Here is a 24,010-nt window from a genome sequence, read left to right as displayed (position 1 = left end):
GAAGGGGAACATCACACACCTGGGCCTGTTGTGGGATGGGGGAGGGGGAGGGATAGCATTAGGAGATATACCTAATGTAAATGACGAGTTACTGGGTGCAGCACACCAACATGGCACATGTATACATATGTAACAAACCTGCTCGTTGTGCACATGTACCCTAGAACTTAAAGTATAAAAAAAATGCGTACACATTAATGTTAACATTATTAAGTATATAATGCTAATTATATGTATTATATGTGTTAATTAAATGTATAATTATACATATAATTGTATAGCATATAAATGTATAATTATACATGTATAATGTATAATACACTATACATGTATAATATACATCATATATAATGTATATATATAATATATACATTTATATTAATATATTATATATACACATTATATATAAAATGTATATATCATTATATATTATATATTACACAATGTATACTATTAATGTTAGAGATAAAGAAAACATCAATAATGAGAATTTAACTTTAAAAAGTATGTCATGCCTGTAATGGTTACATTGTTAAAAACATAATTTGAAAATATTCTTTCGATATTCAAGAATTAGTATCTGATTCAGCAAAGAAGTCACTGACATAATTTATTAACCAATAAGGTGAGGAGGCTCTGACTTACATCTTCATTACTTCATTTTCATATTGCTAACTAAAGTAAATGAAAATATTAACCAACATTCATGTTGGAACTTGTTATAGGACTGATGGTTTAGAGAGAGCTACTTAGGTGAAGGACAGAAACATTTTTGTGCGAAGATGGCAATGTCACCAGTACTCATTAGGTGGAGCAGCAGTGTCATCATCCCCCAAAAGTATTTTATCCAGAAACTATTCAATAATTTTGCTTTGTCACTCTTTGACAGGCCAGAAACAACAATAATCTGGAAGGGGCGGGGGGCACTGTTCTTAAGGAGTTTGTACTGGGGGCTCATAAGACATTCTATTTCTCCCTCTCCATAACCCCTTTTCAGGTCAAGTTAAATTTCCTTTATTATCCTGAGTTTATAAGGCTAGGTCAATTTTTCTGTAATACTTTTTTCCAGTTGAGGAAATTATACTTTGGATTCAATAATATGTACCCACAAGGGAGAGAATATGGATTTAAAAATAAACTTAAAAATATAACTTAGAATATTCAGTCTGGAGGGGACCTGAGAGATTGTCTGATCCATTGCAGTATTGACCAGATTGACATTTTACTCATAATGTGCTTTTATTGTCAGGAAGATTAATGGACATTAGGTGTTTATAACACTCTTTTCTCTTAGTTGTGTTTAAAATTTTCCTTTATAAAAGATATTAAAAGAAACCTAACAAAATATTATTTATATATAGAGAGTATATTAAATTGTTCTTAGCACCATCGACGCTAACGAATCTCTGGATAGATAACTATCAGCCTGATTTGAAGTTGAAATTTATCGATTATTAATATTGTGGAAAAGTCTATGTTTACACAGCCTCAAACCATTTTAGCACAATTGGAAGGATTTACAACATTGTCCCCATCTCTTACCATCTCATCTGATCAAACTTTGTTCACTTCTTTCTCACCCAGATATCTCATCATGTTACTTTAATGCTCAAATTTCAGAAAGAGCAGAGCAAACCTCTCAAAGTTTGAACCCATAACTATTCTAACTCGCAGCTCTATTGATGGCTGGGTTAACTCTGGAAAAATTTGTCACTCATCTTCTTTAATCTTGTCACCCACCTACCACCAACACTAGCAACATTCTGCCATTTTAATGGTCTCTCAAACATTTCCAGAACTGATAATATTTCTAGGAAATGTGTAGCAATGCCTCTCCTGATAAATCCCCCAGCTTTCGTTTTTGTATTAATATAAGGCAAAATGTTTGTATTCTCTCAACATGTTTCATAGCCCTGAACCCAGACTTTTAGTTCTACAGGAAATTACAGTTAATGTTAGAGATTAGGTCTGGTGCTTTCGAAAGCATGTTATACAGGTTATTATTAGGCATTTGATAGAAAAAGGACTACTTTACTGCAAGAATTCTGAGAACCTTAATGTGCTAACAAAATTGTGATTTCCTACAGGGTTAAAGAACACAGCATTTTCCAAATGTATGTGCTCATGGGAACTTTTTCCCTGGAACACCCTTTGAGATCAGTATTTTATGAAATATGTTTTGGTAACTAATAACATCCTCAGATAAGATCTAGAGAGTAGTAGTTACTTGTCCAGAATTCCTCAGATATATATGGTAGAACATAGGTATATGGGTCTATTTGGTAGACTAGAATCCTTGAGTAACCTTTTGCACACCCAGGTTTTTAATACTTTTATGTGGGTCCAGTCACACCCTTTTCTTGGTTCTTATAATAATCAATGGACCATGTAGACCTAGTGACCAGTAAGAGTAAATGTTACTATAATGTGGAACTTTATAAATGGGGCTCAGTACAAGGGACCTCTAATTTTGTTAAAATAGAAGATAAAAGGAGGGCCCTAATATGTCCCAGACAAAAGATACAACAGATAGCAATAACACATCATTCAACAAATTTTGTTGAGCATTTATAATATGCCAGGCACTGTGTTAGGCCCTAAGTTTAAAACCTTGAACAAATTAAACACAGTTCCTGGCATCATGGAATTTACTGTCTAAGGAGGGATACCCACTAGTGAATATGCAACAATGCAATGTAGGTATAGGTTGAAGTGAAAGCACAAATGAGGGACAACTAACCCAGACTTGAAAGGGAGAAGATTGAATACTACTTCACAATGATGTTCAAGATGACTCCTAAAAGGTGAGAAGGACTTAGGTGAAGGCGAAAGGGGCTCAGCAAAAAGGGCTCTAAACTAAAAGAACATCTTCAAAGGCCCTAAGATTAAAGAGAAGGTCAGGCGAGGAGTCTGTAATCCCAACATTTTCGAAGGCTGAGGTGGGAGGATTATTTGAGGTCAGGAGTTCCAGAACAGCCTGACCAACATGGTGAAACCCTGGCTCCACTAAAAATACAAAAAGCAGAGGTTGCAGTGAGATCACACCGCTGCACTCCATCCCAAGTGACAGCGAGACTCTGTCTCAAGAAAGAAAAAAAAAAAAGATGAGAGAGAGAGAACATGATATGCTTGAGGAACGGAGAGCGTCTGAGGTAGAAAGGGTGGGAGATGAGGCTGGAGTGATAATGCTGCTGGTAGAGATTTGGAGCGCTGAAGTGATGGGATGGGGAACCACTGGCCTGTTTTAAGGAGAGGAGTTCTGCATTGAAAGGCTCACTGGGGTGCTGAATGGAGAACCGATAAGAACAGAAAAAACCGGGTGGAAGGCTACTGTAGTTATCTTAGGAAGACATAATGATGTCCTATGCTAAGGAAGTAGTGGTGTGGATAGGGAGAAGTGAGAAGAGTGTGAGGTGAACTAGCAGAACTTGGTGGTTGACACGTTGAGAGAGGTGAAACGAAGCAAGTAAAGGATAAACCAGAGATGGCAGACCATTCACAGAGTAAGAATGCCAGTGGGAAGAAAACATTTGAAGAAGGAGAAATAACAATATATTAACAGATAGGTTAAGAGGAGACTTTTATGATCATATTTCTTAAGTTAGCATTCCATATAAACCAAATGCAAAATGTATATTAAAGATGCATTTATGCCTTGTGCCATATTGTCATACTACTGTTACACATAAACATAACGGTAGATACTTCCTTTGACATAAGTTAGTAAAATTTGAAAACAATATTTGCTCCTCTCTCAGAAATTTTTAGATTATTTCTAATCCTCAACTAAGGGGCATTATCCTGGCTTTCTTGGTTTTAAATATATATTTTGATTAAACAAAAGAAAAACTAAATCTAGAGTTATTAGGCAGAAACAAATATAAATTGTGAGCTACAGATGGACTAAATTTTCTGACTTTTTAAAGGCATTGTGTGCTGTTTTATACTTCCAGATTGCCTTATGCACCTCTTAAAATCTTTTTCTTACAGTTGGTATAAACCCCCCCATGTGGGAAGACCTACAGTTATAGCAGCTGGTGTTTATAGCAAGTAACAAGGCTGAATTAAACAACTATTATCTCCATTTTGGAATGGTTTATTAAAACAATAAAATCCTTTCAAGAAAGTACTACATGTTGGCCAGGCACAGTGGCTTACGCCTGCAATCCCAGCACTTTGGGACGCTGAGGAGGGCCGATCGCTTGAGGTCAGGAGTTCAAGACCAGCCTGGCCAACATGGTGGAATCCTGTCTCTACTAAAAACACAAAAATTAGCCAGGTGGTAGTGGCACGCACCTGTAATCCCAGCTACTCAGGAGGCTGAGGCAGGAGAATTGCTTGAGCCTGGGAGGTGGATGTTGCGGTGAGCTGAGATCCCACCACTGCACTCCAGTCTGGGCAACGGAGTGAGACCCTGTCTCAAACAAACAAACAAACCCCAGAAAGTACTGCATCTTAAATGATGCCCAAGTAGTACTAATTTTGTTTTTGTTTTTGTTTTTTCTTTTGAGACGGAGTCTCACTCTGTGGCCCAGGCTGGAGTGCAGTGGCAATCTCCACTCACTGCAACTTCCGCCTCCAGGGTTGAAGCAATTCTCCTGCTTCAGCTTCCCAAGTAGCTGGGATTACAGACGTGCCACCATGCCAGGCTAATTATTTGTATTTTTAGTAGAGATGGGGTTTTGAGAGAAAGGACTAGCTGGATTTCCTAGGCGGACTAAGAATCCCTGAGCCTAGCTGGGAAAGTGACCGCATCCACCTTTAAACACGTGGCTTGCAACTCAGCTCACACCTGACCAATCAGGTAGGAAAGAGATCTCACTAAAATGCTAATTAGGCAAAAACAGGAGGTAAAAAGAATGGCCAATCATCTATTGACTGAGAGCACAGCGGGAGGGACAATGATCAGGATATAAACCCAGGTATTTGAGCCCGCAACGGCTACCCTCTTTGGGTCCCCTCCCTTTGTATGGGAGCTGTTTTCACTCTATTAAATCTTGCAACAGCACTCTCTTCTGGTCCATGTTTCTCTTACTCGAGCTGAGCTTTTGCTCACCGTCCACCACGGCTGTTTGCAGCCTCCACAGACCGCCGTTGACTTCCATCCCTTTAGATCCGGCAGGGTGTCCTCTGTGCTCCTGATCCAGCCAGGCGCCCATTGCCGCTCACGATAGGTCTAAAGGCTTGCCATTGTTCCTGCAAGGCTAAGTGCCCGGGTTAGTACTAATAGAGCTGAACGCTAGTCACTGGGTTCCATGGTTCTCTTCCGTGACCCACAGCTTCTAACAGAGCTATAACACTCACCTCATGACCCAAGATTCCATTCCTTGAAATCCGTGAGGCCAAGAACCCCGGGTCAGAGAACATGAGGCTTGTCACTGTCTTGGAAGTGGCCCGCAGCCATTCTGGAAGCGGCCCGCCACCATCTTGGGAGCTCTGGGAGCAAGAACCCCCACACACCACTCCCCGTAACAGTTTCACCGTGTTGGCCAGGCTGGTCTTGAACTCCTGACCTCAAGTGATCCGCCTGCCTCGGCCTCCCAAAGTGCTGGGATTATAGGCATGAGCCACCGCGCCTGGCTATTTTGGGAATTGAAACTAGCAACATGAAAAAGTGACCCCTAAAAGTTATTTAAAAATTAAAACACACTTTGGGAGGCCGAGGTGGGTAGATCACGAGGTCAGGAAATCGAGACAATCCTGGCTAACATGGCGAAACCCTGTCTTTACTAAAAAATACAAAAAATTGGCTATGTGCGGTGGCTCATGCCTGTAATCCCGGCACTTTGGGAGGCCGAAGCGGGCAGATCACGAGGTCAGGGTTTCGAGACCATCCTGGCTAACACGGTGAAACCCCATCTCTACTAAAAATACAAAAAATTGGCTGGGCGTGGTGGCGGGCGCCTGTAGTCCCAGCTACCGGGAGGCTGAGGCAGGAGAATGGCGTCAACCGGGGAGGTGGAGGTGCAGTGAGCCGAGATCATGCCAGTGCACTCCAGCCTGGGTGACAGAGCGAGACTTCGTCTCAAAAAAGAAAAAAAAAAATTAAAACAGCTCATAGCAACGCATATTCTGAAAATAAATTTGATTTGGCACAACTATCACGAATTTTCACATAAGAACTCTGATAAATTCCTAGCGTTGAAAAATCAGTAAGAAATTTTACCCTCCATATTGAAGGAAGGATACCAAAAAATAATAGAAATCTATTTTAAAAAAGAAAACGCATATCCAAGTTTGAAGAACTGCTTTTTGTGTTTTACTTATTTATCCCCATTTTGTCTTAAATAGGTTCTTACAATATTTGTTACTTTCTTTAAATGAAAGTGGTGGGAAAAAAATTAAAGGAATTCTCATTCACTTCCTCCCGGTTTTATGGGAACTACCTCCATATGTATTTAAAATGTCATTAAATGGTGAAGAAAGTATTTTCCTGATCAGAATATTTCAGAAGTGAAGTGTACAAGCACAAAATGCCAAATGCCATGAGGCTTTATATCAGCAGCCATAGGAAATGTCCTGCTCCTCTCGCACTATGGAGTATGCATAGCTTGTCCACTCACATTTACAATGAGTTTGCAGTTAAAACTATGAGTTTGAAGACACGGAAGAGCATTCAAAGCAGCCAAGAACAGAGGATGCAGAGGGAAGAAAAATTCATTGTGGTAAGTCTACATTTGCTGCTACTTTTTCCTCTTGGGCATTTGTTGATTCACAGCTCAGTGTGCCAAAGCCAGGGAAAATCATGTTTTAAACTCTGTGGCAGTCTCACTGTGGGGGACATCAAAACTTAGACTTCATGACTACAAAGATTAGTCATTACTGAAGGAACTAAGAAAAGTGAGCCCAACATTTGGCACAAATTTTATTTCTAAAGCATTCGTTAATCCCTCAGCTATGCATTGGTGATAGGAGACAAAAAATGAAGTTCATACCATGTCAAGGAAATACTGCTTGATAGATACTCCAGGATTTCACCTAAAAGCCTTAAAGGTTTAGTCCATAGGAATAAAGACAAATTATAAATGTATCAGGTTTCACAAATTATGAAATCTAGTTTCAAATCAATTAGTTCCCTAACTGAACCAAGGTATCCAGCTAGTACTATATTATCTATATTGTCCTACTAAAAGAAAATTAAATTCTCTTTGGAGAAAATTAACATCTCCAACAATTTTTCATAGATAATGTTCAACATTCAACCCAAATTGACAGGTATGTCTATACAAAGAATCACATTACTGAAGCCAAAAAGCAAAACTAAACAATGGAAATAGATCAATAAATAATACAGATACTGAAGTTATCAAACACAGACTTTAAAACAGCTATGATTAACATTTTCAAGAAAACAGATTTAAAAGTATATAAAATTTTACTAGATAACTAGAATCTATAATAAAAGGCAATTTAAATTATGGACTTTAAAAATATAATAACCATAGTTAAAATTCAATTCAAGAAACAGGTTTAATGCCATAGACAGCAGAATGCAAAAGCAATTGCCTGAAACAGAGTTCAATATAAAGTATCAAAATTCATGTACAGCAAGGCAAAAGGAGGAACAAAAAGGAGCATAAAGGATATCTGAGACTGAGAGAAAAGATCAACAAATGTGTAATTGAAGTTCCTAAAGGAGAAGAAAAGGAATGCTGGGCAAAAATTTCGCAAAACTGATGAAAGACACCAGAAATGTAAGTAATTCTTTGTACCCCAAGCAGGATAACTGCAAAGAAAACCATGCTTACAGTCATCATTATGATACAAACCACTGAAAGCTGAAAACAAAGAGAAATCTTAAGACCACTCAGAGGAAAATATTATTACCTTTAGAGGAATAACAAAAGACCAACAGCTGACTCTTCAAATTTTTCAACAGAAATGTCAAACATCAGAAGAAAATAAAATGACATTCTTAAAGTGCTAAAAGAAAATAATTGCCAACTTATAATTTTTCATCTAGGAAAACTGAGGACAAAATAAAAATGTCTGGACAAATAAAAAAGGAATTTTGTTGGCACTACTGAAATATTATATTTAATGGAGTTCTTTAAGCAGAAGGAAAATTACTCTAGATGGAAGGTTAATCATACAAGAAGATACAAAGAGCACAAGAAAAAATAAATAGGTAGGTAAACCAAAATGAATATTAACTGTAAAAAATAGATAAAATGATTTCAAACTACACCTTGCAGATTGAAACACACTGCCCATGCAGACTTTTATGCCATAGTTTCGTTGTTGGGCTATGATGGAGATAAGCACAGGATACTATGTGAGGACAACAAGGGCACCTGGATACCTTGGAGACACAGGGAAGATCTTCCTGAGAAAGTTATATATATATATATGATCTCTGGTTACTCCCCTTTGTAAGTTATTTGCTCCTGGCAAATTGAATAGTCCACAGTTTCTTACACATATTCTGCCATTTCTTTACTCGTGATGTTTGCGTATTCTGTTTTCTCTGACTAAATTGCAAACATCCCCTCCACCTCACCTCCCAATGTCCATAGATTCAAATCTTTCAGGTTTAAAGCTCTGTGCCACTATCATTTTAAGCTTTCTCTGGCCATGTTCCACCACCATCCCTGACACCCCAACCCAAAATTCAAGAATATTTTCTTTTTTATAAGGAATGTATGTTTATGTTATCATTCCTATTAGGATTTAGGTTCTTCAGGAACATTTTGTCTTATTCATCATTGTTTACCCTCCAATAAATATCTGTTGAATAATGAATCAATGGATGGATGGATAGATGGCCAGATAGATGGGGAGGCCATTAGGACCATCCTCCAGGTAAGTATATATTTTGCTCTGACTTGGCACTTGTTTAACTATAAATCAAGGCTCAACATGCCATTTTCTCTCCATTCCTGCTTTTTTCTGGTTTTAATCACGCAGTTGCTGAATCATCAAATGCTACAGCAGAAACATATCCAAACTGGTAAAAATTCTCAGTAACTCTTTTTGATCTTGAAGCCAGTTAGAAACATACTATTAAGGGAAAAGTGATAAGTTGTTAATATTATGGTTTGATGAAGGGGAAATATAGAACAGAGTTTTCTAATATATTTAACTGGTTTATAATTTGCAGAGTAAAACATCAACAAGTGCATGCCCTTGAAATCCGTTAATCTCTCTGTATTGTTTTATGTCTGGATCAGTACAGAGAGAATAAACAATATCCATAGTACAATGAAAACAAAATATCAAGGTTTTCTTTGTGGAATGCACAGGCCTGCATGAAGATAGATGAATTTTATAAAAATAATCTATGTTCAGTCATGGACAGATAAAAACTGCCACCAACACCAGCAATTTATTTTATATATATACTTTTTTTATTATACCTTAAGTTCTAGAGTACACGTGCACAACGTGCAGGTTTGTTACATATGTATACATGTGCCATGTTGGTGTGCTGCACCCATTAACTTGTCATTTACATTAGGTATATCTCCTAATGCTATCCCTCCCCCCTCCCCCACCCCACAATAGGCCCCGGTGTGTGATGTTCCCCTTCCTGTGTCCATGTGTTCTCATTGTTCAATTCTCACCTATGAGTGAGAACATGTGGTGTTTGTTTTTTTGTCCTTGAGATAGTTTGCTGAGAATGATGGTTTCCAGCTTCATCCATGTCCCTACAAAAGATATTAACTCATCATTTTTTATGGCTGCATAGTATTCCATGGTGTGTATGTGCCACATTTTCTTAATCCAGTCTATCCTTGTTGGACATTTGGGTTGGTTCCAAGTCTTTGCTATTGTGAATAGTGCTGCAATAAACATATGTGTGCATGTGTCTTTATAGTAGCATGATTTATAATCCTTTGGGTATATACCCAGTAATGGGATGGCTGGGTCAAATAGTGCTTCTAGTTCTAGATCCCTGAGGAATCGCCACACTGTCTTCCACAATGGTTGGACTAGTTTACAGTCCCACCAACAGTGTAAAAGTGTTCCTATTTCTCCACATCCTTGCCAGCACCTGCTGTTTCCTGACTTTTTAATGATCGCCATTCTAACTGGTGTGAGAGGGTATCTCATTGTGAACACCAGCAATTTAAAAGAGAAACACTGCCTGAACTTGCACGTGCACAGTGAAACAAACCTCCTTAATGGAACGCTTGTAACATTTTCAATGTTTTTCTGGTAAATATTCAAGCAGGTGATCTAAGCAGGTCAAAATTCTCAGAAGTGTGTCTTGATTTTATAATTGAGGAAATTTAGAAAGACGTGTTTTGGCATATGTGCACTGAGTAAATTTTCTATACTCCTTAGAAGAAAAGTTAAGCAGGATTAATAACATATCCCATTAAGTTTCTTGGGTAGACACAACTACATGCCTACCTAGTATCTTTTCTCCATTTCTTAAATTAATGATTTTCTTGGAGATCTCAATGTGCTCAGCTTAAAACAGAACAAAACAAAAAGAAAACACATGCATTTCATAATCTTTCTTGCAGCTAAAGATAGGTCATGTGACACAGGTCTGGCCAATGAATGTAAGCAGAAATCAAGTGCACACTTCTGACATTTTTTTGCTTGGAATAAACACTACTGTCTTCTTCTATCCCCTGTCTGAAAAATACAGACACAATTACTAGAGCTGGAGTTTCAACAGCCATCAGCTAACTATAAGGAAAGTACCAAGAACATTGCAGAAATCTCTATTCTGATCTCCCAAGGTGTGAAACAAATGCTAATATAGCACACGACTGGGCTTACTATGTGAGGAAAATAAATGCTTTTTTCAAACCAAAACTTTAAAGGTTTTCAGTTACATTTAGCTGAAATTTAATCTCAGAATAAATAATTCCTCAAGAACATAAACCAAACCATTTCTTATCTTTTTCTTCTCCCAACTTCCTAACATACACTGTTTTCTCAACAAAATAAGAATGAATTAATAAGTGATTGAATGAATTAAGCAACCATTCCACTATTTATAGCAATATCTATTTGAAATTTCTAGAAAAAAAGCAAAGTTAAAGGCTACGTCAGGTAAAACTACTTGAATTCAAAATAAACTACTGAACATTGTGAGTCACAGAATACATATTAAGATATTTTAAAAGTGATCACTATTCTAAGATCTGTCAGGGAGATATAGAACTCTATGATAGCCAGCCTCCTTCATGAAGAAGAGGCATTAAAATTTTGAAATCAGATCTATTATAATTAACTGCTTTTCTGTAATCACGTAGGTCAGAAATGGAAAGAAAGTTAACATGACCATGGAGAAAATCAGCAGAATCAATCTTAGGATAATGGAGAATGTAGAGGCAGAGGAAATACAGTGAGGAAATTAAAGTTCAGCCCTTCCTTCCTCAAGAAAGTCTCCAAACAATATACAAAGATTGACAGATAAGGAAATAAAGTGTATCTCCTTCTCTGTTCAAGAACTTGTGTCAAGGCCCACTGACTGCACTGGTCAATTTCAGATTTCAGAGAAGTCTAAACTTTTGAAAAGTAGCTCTGCATTATGGAAAAATTAAAGATTCCTCTACACTCTGCTACTTGAAGAGCAGCTCCTGGACGAGCAGCGTTAGCATCAACTGGCAACGTGTAGAAGTGCAGAGTCTTGGGTCCCATCTCAGACTATTGAATCAAATTATTCTTTTGTATATTGAATTTTGAGATACACTGTACTAGAAAACCTTATTAAATATTGTCTCTTTGATGTTTGAGTAGTTGACTATACTTCTCAAAGTTCCAGATGTCAAATAATTTTTAGAATGTCTCTCACAACTTTTCCACACAATTTTATAAAATGATTATTTTAAAAATATACTCTTGAAAGAAATTGATAATGAAAAAAAGGTGAGGCCCCATTTTTCCCTGGAGGTTGGGAAGACATGTGCCATTCACTAAAAATTACATTTACTAAATCTAGAAACTGGATCCTTTGGCAATGTGATATACTTTCTTTTGTTTTCTGTTTAAGGGTGAGGTTTTGACTGTGTCATTTAAGGGCCTACAAAGTCCTTGGAAATTTAGTCTTCTCTCCCTTTTACCAATGTACTTTCACTTGTAGGCAAGCTCTAAATGAATGGCATAAGGAAGAGCAGATGACTTGACTAGAAGGCAGATGATTTATTTTCCTTGAGTTTACCATCATTTTCAGACATTCTTAAGGAAAATGAATTATACATAAGTTAGGATATTGGAACTCTCTTTGCTGACAAGGCCTATCCCAGGAATGATACAACTATGAGTAAAGTTATTGTCTCTACATTCCTTCAAAGAAACATGTCAGGGTAGGAACAGGATGGTTAATTTACCAAGGGCTTGCTTCTCCAGTTCACAGGTGTACATATTCTTTGGAAGTAGCGGTTGCAGTTTTAAACACTACATCCTAGATGTGCAGATAAAATATAACTTCTTTATTTTCTCTGTAACCTATTAATTTTCCTTATGACCAGGGATGGGGACACTATACTTTAGTTCAACTTCATAAATATAGTCTGATTCAATAAATAGTCTATTTGGTAATTGTTTAATCTTTTTTAGGTAAAAGGCTCAGTTCTTCAGATTCCACCTACCCCTGCCCAGCTCCTCCCCAAGAAGACCTTTGGATGAATAGGAAAGGTATGGGGTTTACATGACCTCATGCTACCCTAGGAGAGCAGTGCTCTTGAAGTCACACTTTGTGTTGTCCTCTCTTTTCTCCACTGACGCATGGCTGTTCTGAACTGCTCTCCCTTTCCAAATAGTCCCTCTCTCAGTCACATCTAACTATGACTGAGTGATTTAGCTTCACCATGGATCACACTGATACTGCAGACCCCTCTAAGACTGTGGCATGTTCTTCATTTATATCTTGGCCTAGGCTACCCAAACCAGTCACTTGATGCCTTGCCTCAAAGCTCAGCGGTAACTCACTGCCCACAAATCAGATTCCTTCAGCATCTGCAAGGAACATGCAGGCATCCCTGACTTCTTCATTGGCCTTCCTTGCTACCTTCAGCCAATGAAGTGTGGCATTTTCCTTCTACCAAGGTAGAATTCTACGAAGCCAGTTTGGAGGATGGTGGAGTAGAAAGACTGCAAGAGCCTCGTATTCTGTCTTCTTGCTCTTTTTCTCTCTTCTCCTCCAACATCTCTGGAAATAGAGGGTGCAGATTTCTGGCTTTTCAATTGCCCTGCACCAGTGCTACCCAGACTAATGCCAGGCCATGGACTGTCACTGGCCCACAATAAGATACACACAAAAATCAAGAATAAATTTCTAGATATAATTTACCAGGGTAATTTCATATCTACCAAATGTAGTTTAAAGTGTTAGGCTTTTATTTTATGTGTCTTTGTTTTTCTATTTCATTTTTCTCATAACTCATTTTTATTGTATTTTTTAAATGATAGTGTGGGAGCCCAGGGAAAACTTCCACTTCAACCTCTAAAAAAGCAGTCCCCAACTTTTCTGGCACCAGGGTCCAGTTTCATGAAAGCCAATGTTTCCACAAATGGAGGCTGGGGGTTGGTTTCAGGATGAAACCATTCTAGCTCAGATCATCAGGCATTAGATTCTTGTAAGGAGTGTAACCTAGATTCCTCACATGTGCAGTTCACAATAGGGTTCGTGCTCCTATGAGAATCTGATGTCATCACTGATCTGACAGGAGGCAGAGCTCAGGCGTTAATGCATGCTAGCCCACTGCTCACCTCCTGCTGTGCAGCCCGGTTGCTAACGGGCCGTGAAGTAGTACCCATCTGTGGCCCAGGAGTTGGGGCCCCTGCTGTAAAGTTTTGCTTAAAAAAATCAACTGACAAAAGGCAGATTAATTGGAGAAAAGGTATACAAATTTATTAACATGTACACGGAGAGAACCACAGAGTGACTCCTACAACCCCTCAATGGGATGCAAAAGCTTATTTACCATCTTGAGGTTACAGAAAGAATGAAGGCTCAGAGCATGGCCAAAAAGGTTATGGTGGTAAATCAGGATTTACTGGCAAGACAGGTAAGAGGAAGAGGAGAGACTTGGCTGGCAAAGATGGTCATCTTTGAAACCTCACAGGTAATATCCCTCCAAGAGAATAAATGGTAAGTATTTCTTTCAGACCTTTTAAGGCGTCAGGCTCTCATTAATCTTTCCTAGATCCAGTCAAGGGAAGGTTTCAGAGAAAGCCTGGATGCACCAATGTAAATTTTCTCTTTAGATGCAAATCTCCACAAAAGAACTTTGCAAGGCTACTTCCGTTTGCAGGCCCTCTGAACAGCTGTCTCAAAATATGTGAAAGAAGTGTCTATGGGAGTGAAATATTTTTACTTCTTTCAATAGAATAAGATGTGTTAGAAACTTTTTAAAAGTGGTTTCTCCCACAGTTAGTTTGAGAGGCACTGCTCCTCATTGCATCTACTCTCTATTCAGCAAGCCTAAGGAAGAGGATCATCGATGGAAGGGACATCCTCTCTGTCCTGCTCTCTGCACTACAGAAGAAACATAAGGAGTTCACCAGACTTGAGTCTGGGTATGCTACAAAAATATGACTTCTTTTCCTGACAAAGCCTGGATTTTGAACTTATTTTCAAGTTGTAGATGCAAGCTAAAGTCTAATTTGACAGTCAAAGCTGGACAAGGACTCCCCTGTGTTCTGGTGGGGACTATGTTCTGACACCTTTTCCCTGAAGCACCAAAACCCATTGTTTCAATGAGTGGGAAGCCCTAAAGCAATGTGATCTACAGGATAAGAAGACACACCAAAAAAAAAATATATCCTGAAGTTGCTGATGTAAGAAGGATTGGTTGGAGAACAGCTCTATTTCAAGAACATCTGAATATGACGTTTTTCATAATCTTAAAAAAGCCTGTATCAGTAATCAATACAATACATTCCAAATGACCCTATTTTTTTTGCAAAAGAAGAAGAAAATCTCTAGAAAACCATTTGCATTCATATAAGCTTTACAATGCCTGAAACAAATGTTTAGGCCTCAGTCTTTTCCAGTTCAAAGACCAATGAAAATAATTTGTAGACCACACTTGAACAACCACAAATTGAGTGCTGTTCCTAAAGGAAGCTTTCGCAGCTGGGATGCCTGAAGCAGTTCTGGCATTAAGTGGGTGAATATTATTATTAATAGTATTTAATTAAGTTTCTAGCTGAGCACCCTGATGAAAGACTCTCTAAAAACTAGTCTAACATCATTAATCTAACAAAATAAGGGCCAAATTAGGAAACAGAAGAAGGCTACAGTTTTATCATTGTACTGACCTATCTTAGAGGTAATGTTGACTCTCCTTAGAGATAGTTTCCAAAATACTATTACTCAGTTGAAGAAAAGCTAGACCATGCTCAAGAATAATTGTTTTGAGATTATCTTATGCCCCACAACCTCCCTGCAAGTGCCATTTTGCTATGTTCCTTACAACCACCTCTTTTTCAAGGATTCGATTCCCTTCAGTCTGCCTGCCAGCCTTTGTCTCAACTCAACTCAAAATGGCAAGGGTATGACTTGGTTTATCTATCCTAGTTGATGGATAACCAATTAGACTTTAGTGTGACTGCACATGCTTCTATACACACTCTATATACTTCTCGAGAAGTATTTGTAGATCTATTGTTTGCCTTTGATCTATAATTGTAGATTGAAAGGTCTTTTTTCCTATTCAGTAGACTTCAGATAACTGCAAGCCATAGGCGGTCTCTCTTATTTAAAAAGAGAGAATCTTTTCTTCAAGGACAATATCTGGTCTCCCCAACCCAGATGGTCCCTGCTTCCTGAGCAGATCTATTTTGTTTGTTGTTGTTTTGAGACAGGGTCTCTCTCTGTTGACGAGGCTAGAGTGCAGTGGTGTGATCATGGCTCACTGCAGTGTTGACCTCCCAGGCTTAAGCAATCCTCCCACCTCAGCCTCCTGAGTAGCTGGGACCACAGGCATGTACCATCACACTTGGCAAATGTTTTTATTTTTATTAGAGACAGGGTCTCCCCATGTTGCCCAAGCTGGTCTCTAACTCCCGAGCTCAAGCAATCCTCCTGCCTTGGCCTCCCAAAGAGCTGGGATTACAGATGTGAGCCACCATGCCTAGCTTCTATTAATAATGTCAGTAAGAGGGTACTGCCCTTCTCCACCAGCTCCTAAAATTAGGTAGGGCTGTGGCCTTCTTGCCTTTGAAGAAGACATTCCCAATCACAGTTAATATATTAAAATATCTTCACATAGATTTAATATAGTATATGTGATTATATTGACTAAATTCTGCTACACCTAATGCTTTGATATATTGTCAAATTTTGTAGACATTTATTTCATTTGGTAGCTTGCTTTATTTTACTTATTTTAATGTATTTATTTCAGTGTGGTAGTTTTCTTATTTTGATGCCAATTTGTTTTTAGCTGTCTAATATTTTCATTAGTTGTCTTGGGTCAGGTTTCCTAGAAGCAAAACCTGAAATGAAGATTCATGAACAAGTGGTTTATTACAGAAGGATTCCTAGGAGAAAATGATAAGGATTTGAATGAAGTAGTGGGGAAGTCAGGGCAAGACTGGGAAGGGGAAGAACCCAAGCAAGGCTGCAATTGCAGATAAAGTTCCAATCTCAGCCTAATCCTATGGGGAGCTCTAGAGTATAAATCACATGGCAAGGTTTGTCCCACTTGTTGAGGCAAATAAGTCGGGCTTTTGTACCCTTTCATCAGTCAATCACCAGCTGTCAGCCAGTGGATAGGAATATTCATTCTCAGGCACTTCCCTCACTGATGAGACAGTATATATCCAAAGACAGTCCTCTGCAGAGGCAAGGGAGCCTTTAGGAAAAGAGAATACAGATGCTGAGGGGACAGGGCATAGTGCTGGTGAAAGGAATTGGAGAGGGAAGCACCTGGGCAGGACAGAGTGTTCACTACAGCCGTCATTGAAAAGATCATAAGCACCATGCCTGGAGCACCAAAAAGATGAAATAAGCCTTGAAATCCAGATGGTGTCTGGCATATCACAGGTCTGCTAGACTTTTCTTTTCTCTCCTCTAACCTAATCCTATGTTTTACTCCCCCTTTCCATCCTTTGCCAAAGACTTTCTGAAAATTGTTTGTAATATCTGGTACACCTAAAGAATCTGTTAGGTCCTCAGTATTAAACAGAAGAGATAAATGTTTTCATATCGGATCTGATAAAATGAAGGACACAAATTTAAAAATGATTCTCTATTTTTAATGTTATAATTTCATATTTACCTCTCTCATTCTTGGATTTTTTCTTAATCAATAATAGCTTCCAACATTTTAACCTGGAGTTGTTCTCACTCTCTTACTAAATGATTTGAATCCAATTCCAGGAATAATGCTGCCACCCTATTTATAATGCACTTGCACCTTCAATTGATTCCTTTCACAATGCAATCCTCAGGTACAGATGTAAAGCTTTCTACTTCATAATGTAAAAGAATGTAAGAGACTATCTCATGACAGGAAGAAGACTCTACAGAAAAACCTTTTTTTGAAACCCCATAGCCCAGACAGTAGCATGTTATTTTTGGTGAAGTATTATCTGAAAATATAAATGGTATTTTAATTAGTGTTCAATGGAGAACTAAGAAGGGAAAGAGGAAGGAGTAACCTTTGAGGAGAGACTCTTTTCACTGATGTTGTTTAGGATTGCAAGTACATAGTGTTTATGAAAAGCAACTGGCTTTTAGTGGGTTCTAAATCTCAGCAGACAATTCATCCCCTTATTCCTTGCACCTCAGGCAGATCACTTCTACTGCCACCATTCCTCTCCACTTTGGTTTGCTTTTGGGTGACGTAGTTTGTCCTAAGACCAGTGAGTTCCATAAGTATTATCACATTGCCACTCCTTTTGCTATAAAATAAGTCTCTTGGATAAAAGCCCTATGAAGAAGGATATGATGGCAGTGAATAAGGCACGCTGTCATCCAGGAATAGTGGTCTGGGCAAAAGCACTGCAAGCGTGGAAAGCAAATTTGAATTTGGAATACATCTCTGTTCCATGTGGACACATCTTTGCCTTCTCCAGGTGGCCAGTTATTTTTCCCAGGAATCATATTCTGTCAGGGGCTCATCATTGGCCTCTGTGCTACAGCAATGATCATAGCCAGATCAGCATTGTTGATGTGATGTGGCTGAGCTCATACATACCCCTATTTGTGAGGTTATAAAAGTCTTTTCTTGATTCCTGATTTAAGTTTTCAGTTCAAGGCCCTAACCTTATTGTTTTCTTTTAATAAGCTCTCTAACACAGTCAGACACAGTTGACACACTGTGTCTATAACCTTTGTAACCACCATTGTTGCATAGCAATCAGATGCCACCTTTATGTGATCACTCAAAACCTTGCTCTCTATGACCTAACACCATCATCAATGATAATTTTAGAAATCGTGGCATTGCTACCTGTCACCCATTAACAGGGTGCAATTTCTGTCTAGCAAGGAGTTTATTCATGTGTCCATAAAACATATGAGCCACTCTAGTTTCAGAATCTTCTCCAGAATGTCTGTTTCATGAGGCTACTCTTGGTACCAACTACTATATCAGGCAGGGTCTTAACAAGAGAACGTGGGCACACAGCAGGGCAGAAAAGGTGGATAATGGAGCAAAAGGACAGGGGGGCCAATACACAGGATGCTTAACAAGGGCAAGTAATCAAAAACTCATTTATATTAATATTTCTATAAAAGAATTCCTATTGGTTTTGTGATTCTTCCTTAGGTATATATGCATGACTCTTCCTAACCTTTTCTTCTCTTATTCCATAGTTCTAGCTCTTGGCTTTCCATCCATATCACACCAATTTGATTTAATACCTGGCTCCACTACTAGATTAATAGCCCAGTAGAGTGAGCACTGCGGAAGGCTTCAGTGTTAGCACCCGTGACCATAGCAAACTGTGTACCTAGGAGCTATTTATTTGAGTTTTCAGGACAAGCTCTACACAGATACCTAATCCTCTACTTTTCTTAAAATTGTTGGATTTTTTTTTCAGCATGTGGGATGTTGCTTGGCCTAAACATGATGAGGCATGGCATAATGAGTGTCAGGAGCATCAGGAAAATGTAGGGGGGAAGTTTGTCAAGGAAAGGAAAACAAATAACTTTCTGCAAGATCTTTCATTCCAGACATGCTGGAAACTCACACCATCATAGGCTTTGGTAATCAAACCAAATTTTGAGTAGTGCTAAGAAACCTTTGACATGTGTGAATTGGCAGTCCATGTTGCTTCTGATTCAGCATAATTTATTGAGCTTTTTGGCATGTCTGTTAGGAGTTATGAAGCACAAAAACTCATGCCTCTTTTAAAAGAGAAAAGGTCCTATTCAGTGATTGTGACAATTTGCAACAGGATCAAGAAGGCTGGCACTTATCAGTCGTGGGACACAGCTGGCAGCTCAGGACCTTGTGGTGGGTAGAATGCACAGCACAGATGTACCCATGAAACTAACATACAGACTTCTGCTTAGGGAAATCACAGTTTTACCTACATCTTACTCACATGCTATTGCATTGTCAGGGATGGTTTCTTCTCGGTTTCTCTAGACCTAAATCAAATGCCCAGTGTTTAATACCACCTTTAAATCAATAGTATCAGTGACCAGTTGATTGCTTAGTACAAAAATAATTCTCCAAAGACAGAGATATGGCTAAATCCATTTAAATTTTAAACTCCTTATCTTTCATGATCTGATTAAAGCCATTAACCTAACCATCCAACTCATAAATGCATTGCAGAGATGGGACAACAGGGTGCAGATGGACTAGTATAATTTCTCTCAAAAGTGTTCCTGAGTGTTTGTTGTCCTGCTCTGGAACACCACACTGCATCTTCCCACACCACACCATATCATATTCAGTCAATTTCCTTGCTAGTCCAGGGGAGATGGCAGGAAGCTTGTTTTAATCTCTGGCTTTGTTCCCAAATAAATATTCACTTGAGGTGTCTTAATTGCAGTGGGAAGTAACTCTTGTCTGAAAGGCATTCAATTTAGCAAGCATTTGTTGAGAGCCTACTATATGTCCAGCACAATTCTAGGCACTTTGGTTACAACAATGAACATAAACAAACAAAAAATCCCTGCCCTCATGAAGCCTACGTTGCAGAGGAAGAAGAAAGATGTTTTAAAAAATACTTAGAACAGGTCAAGTATATAAAATGATGACCAGAGTAATGAAAATAAAGTAGAAAAAGGAGTGTCAGGGAGACAGGTAGTGGTCAGTTTTAAATAAGGTAGTCAAGGAAAACTTTATAGAAAAGAAGTCATTTGAGCAACAACCTGAAGAAGGTGAGGGAAAGGGTTGCATGGAGATCAGGGAGGCCGGTGTAGCTGAAGCATAGAGAGGAGCTCAAAGAGGGAAAGAGGAGTCACTGCTTTGTTGAAATTGACTGCAAGGGGGCAAAGGCAGAGGCAGAGAATTCAGTCAGGAGTCATCGCAATGACCCAAATGAGAGATGATGGTGGCTTGGGCCAGAAGAGAAGCAGTGAAGTGACGAGAAATGGTCAAATTTCAAATATATTTTTCAGCTAAAGCTGACAGGATATGCTGATAGATAGGACATAGCATAGAGGAGAATAAGAGGAGTCAAGCTGGATCCTGATGCTTTTGGACCGAGAAATTGTAGGACTGTAAGTAGAATCACCTAGCAAAGAAACCAAGGCAGATACAAGATGGATTTGTATGTTTATGCTCACATGCAAACAGAAGGTGACATGTGGCTATTTTCTTACGTCTTTCATACATCAGCATGGATTAACTACTGGAGTGTGTCATTTAAAGGACAGGATATGGTCTGCACACATTTAAGTTTAACAACAGTAAACATTATTCCTGTCTGGTTAATTGGGAGTTGACATCACCCTCAGTCAGCCTGTGGTTGAGTCTTGCAGGGAAAATGCCACTGAGTTTTCTCAGCCTTAAAAAAATAATGTATGCTTTTATCTGACCTAAAGTCAGGAACTATAAAAGAAGAAATGCAAACTTGGATGCATGAGCAGAAATGAAATAATATAGCAGATTACTTTGAAGTTAAGGACTTAGTGCAAAAATAAGTTTATCCTGTTGTAAAATTTTAGTCATAAATATCTTTTTTTCAGTGTGTTTTTTTTTCTTCCCCACAGTTCTTGGCAGTTTTTTGCTCTCAAAATGTGGGCAAGGTAACAAAAATTTGGCTTTAAAATGTGGGGAAAAGTTAACAAAATATATAAATTATGTTATTCTTTTTTCCCCAACAATTAGCCTTATGCTTTCCAAAAACAATCCCAATGTTTATCTCTATTTCCAAGGAAATACAAATCTCTGAGAATTTCAAGGATCGCTATTTTGCTTTACTGTTCTCATGTCCTTAGTCAGTTCCTTGTTGTAACTATCTGGTACAACATTTTCGATATCATGTGAAAGAGGTATGAAAAGTAGAAAAAACCCCAGCCTGAAGCAAGTCAGATTTGGAAGTGTAACCATGGGGAAGTGACAAGAACACTTTAAGCCTCAATTTACACGAAGGATAGTAATAGATAATATTATTGGATAATTATGGACAATGATACCTGGTTGGGTTGTTGTAAGGCTCAAATTAGTTAACATGTACAAAGCACCTATGTAAAAATGTGGAATTAATATGAATAATTATTACTTTCAGCATTTTCAGTAGATATAGAAGCAAAACTTCAGTGGACATTGCCAAATTTTTAAAGAAATACAACTTTGAGATTAGTCCAAATTTATAAAAAATATTTTACTCTATCATAAAATAAGGCCTAGCTTTTAAGAACAAATGAGTAGCATTATTCCATTTCTCCTGGGTTTTTTCCCCTCATTTTTAAGACCCACGCAGGGCATCACATGTTTCACAAATGTAATCTGTCCATGCTTTATTTCCTAGATCACAATGCCAAACACAAAAGGCTAGTCATCACTAATCATTTGATCAAGCCCTTGAATTTGACAATCTCAAACTATGTTATCACACAGAAAATAGGCAGATGATTCCATAACACTAAAGAAAAAATAGTTTCTTTAAAAACTCTATTCTCCCCTAATGAAAGAATGTGGTGGACATTGTCTTAGCCTGCTAAGCATGGCTGCCTTGTGTGTTTCCCCAGACAGACTCACCTGCCTCACTGATCAAAGGGTTGAGCACTGACAAACTGGTCACACTCCTTCCCCAGAATTTTTCAAAAGTTTTAAAAATTAGTTTGAGGATATATTTGAGCTGAATTCAAGGGACAGAGCTCACATTCATTGTGTAGATCAATGACACTCAAAGCATGGTCCCAAGCCAGCAGCATCAGCATCATCTGGAAACTTATTAAAAATGCAAATTTGGGAGCATCACCCTAAACCGAACTGTGTGGGAAATTCTGGGGACAGAGTCCAGGAATCTATTTTTAAAAACCTTTCAGGTGATGCTGGTGCACTTAACTTTTTAAGCCACCGGTGCAAACTAACCCTGATACATAAGTCTTTTATCATATGAAATTTCTCTATTGAAGAAAAATAATGGAACCCGTGGTATATCCAAATATTTGCAGCTCTACCACAACAAAGTCCTCTACTACTTGCTCATACATATGATTTATTAAACTATGGAAGGAAAATGTCTTGAATGTATGCTAGTTTCTCATTTTAAAGACCTTTAGAGTTACAGGTTAAAGGATAATCATTTTCTTATGTCTGAAACTTCCAACTACCCAATTCTCCCGTCATAACTGAATTTTTTACAGATTTAGATCTTGCCTATATTTATAACTGCTGCATACAGTCCAACAAACATACTCCACACAATACGTTTGAATCTGAACTCTTGTGCAAGTGTCCCTCTGCACTGTGACTTTTAATCAGGAGGTTATGAAACAGCCATTTTTAATAATAATGCTATGTGTTAGATGTGCCAAGAGATGTTGTAGTCTGTCAATGTGTTTGTTCCTGAGGCCTCAAGCTCAAATTTTCAGGCAGTTAACAAATGAGTGAAGCAAGCTAAGTACGAGACAGTAGGCAATGGTGGGGACTATGGCAAGCTGGAATATGGCTGCATGCATTTAATCCAGAGATTCTATTCAAAAATTGTGAAAACATGGTGTAGGCTAAGTGAAATGTCAGTTATTGGATTCAAGTTACAGGCTGTATTTTATGAACTTTGGTTTATCCCTACTGCATTCTTCTAGTTGTGCACCTTTGGACTTAGAAGTAAAGTGATCCCAGACCAATCACAGAAGCCACAAAGGACTCCTCTATGGAAAACAAGTGTGTTCCTTACTTCATTGCTTCTTACCCAGGTCAGTCCTATCTAAGAAGCAGGTTCAAAGTTTAGGAGAAATTTTCTTCTTTTTGTGGCAGTCTGATTGAGATATAATTCACATACCCTATGTTATAAGCTGAATTGTGTCCCTCCCTTCCTCACTCCATCAAATTTATATGCTGAAGTCCTAAGCCCCAGTAACTCAGAATGTAACTGTATTTGGAAATATGGTCTTTACAGAGGTAGTTAAGATAGAATGAGGTTATTAGGGTGTTCTAATCCAATATGACTACTGTCCTTACAAAAAAAAGGAAATTTGAACACAGACATGTATAGAGGGAAGAAAATGTGAAGGCAGGAAGAAGACAGCCGATGACAAGTCAAAAAGAAAGGCCTGGAACAGGTCCTTCCCTCATAACCCTTAGAAGGAACCAACCCTGCCAAAACCTTGATCTCAAAGTTCTAGCCTCCCATTCTGTAAGAGAATACATTTCAGTTTTTTAATCCACCCACAGTCTATGGTACACTTTGTTATGGCAGCCCTTGCAAATGAATATACCATACAATTCACCCATTTAAAGTGTCTAATTCAGTAGTTTTAGGATATTCACAAATAGGTGCGACCATCACCATTAGTCAATTTTAGAACATTTTCATCACTCAAGAGAAAACTCTGTGCCTTTAGCTATCAACATCCTATCACCCCATCCTCCCCAGCACTAATCTAGTTTATTTTCTTTATAGATTTGCCTGTTCTGGATGTTTCATATAAATGGAATCATATAATGTGTGGTGTATTCTTGCCTTT

The 24,010-nt window shown here is 38.3% G+C and overlaps 1 protein-coding gene across 1 annotated transcript in view; it reads left to right on the top strand.

The window, feature by feature from the left end:
• LOC116458390 (far upstream element-binding protein 2-like) overlaps positions 1-24,010 on the top strand; it is a 92,224-nt gene that overhangs the window by 28,262 nt on the left and 39,952 nt on the right. The window contains 2 exon segments of the mRNA XM_058431155.1: positions 12,520-12,597; positions 14,382-14,481. Coding sequence (XP_058287138.1) covers positions 12,520-12,597; positions 14,382-14,481 — 178 coding nt within the window.

This window comes from Hylobates moloch, unplaced genomic scaffold (assembly GCF_009828535.3).
Source record: "Hylobates moloch isolate HMO894 unplaced genomic scaffold, HMol_V3 SCAFFOLD_19, whole genome shotgun sequence".
In the NCBI taxonomy this organism is placed as follows: domain Eukaryota; kingdom Metazoa; phylum Chordata; class Mammalia; order Primates; family Hylobatidae; genus Hylobates; species Hylobates moloch.
The sequence above is the reverse complement of the archived record's forward strand: the minus strand, read 5'-3'. Positions and strand labels throughout refer to the sequence as shown.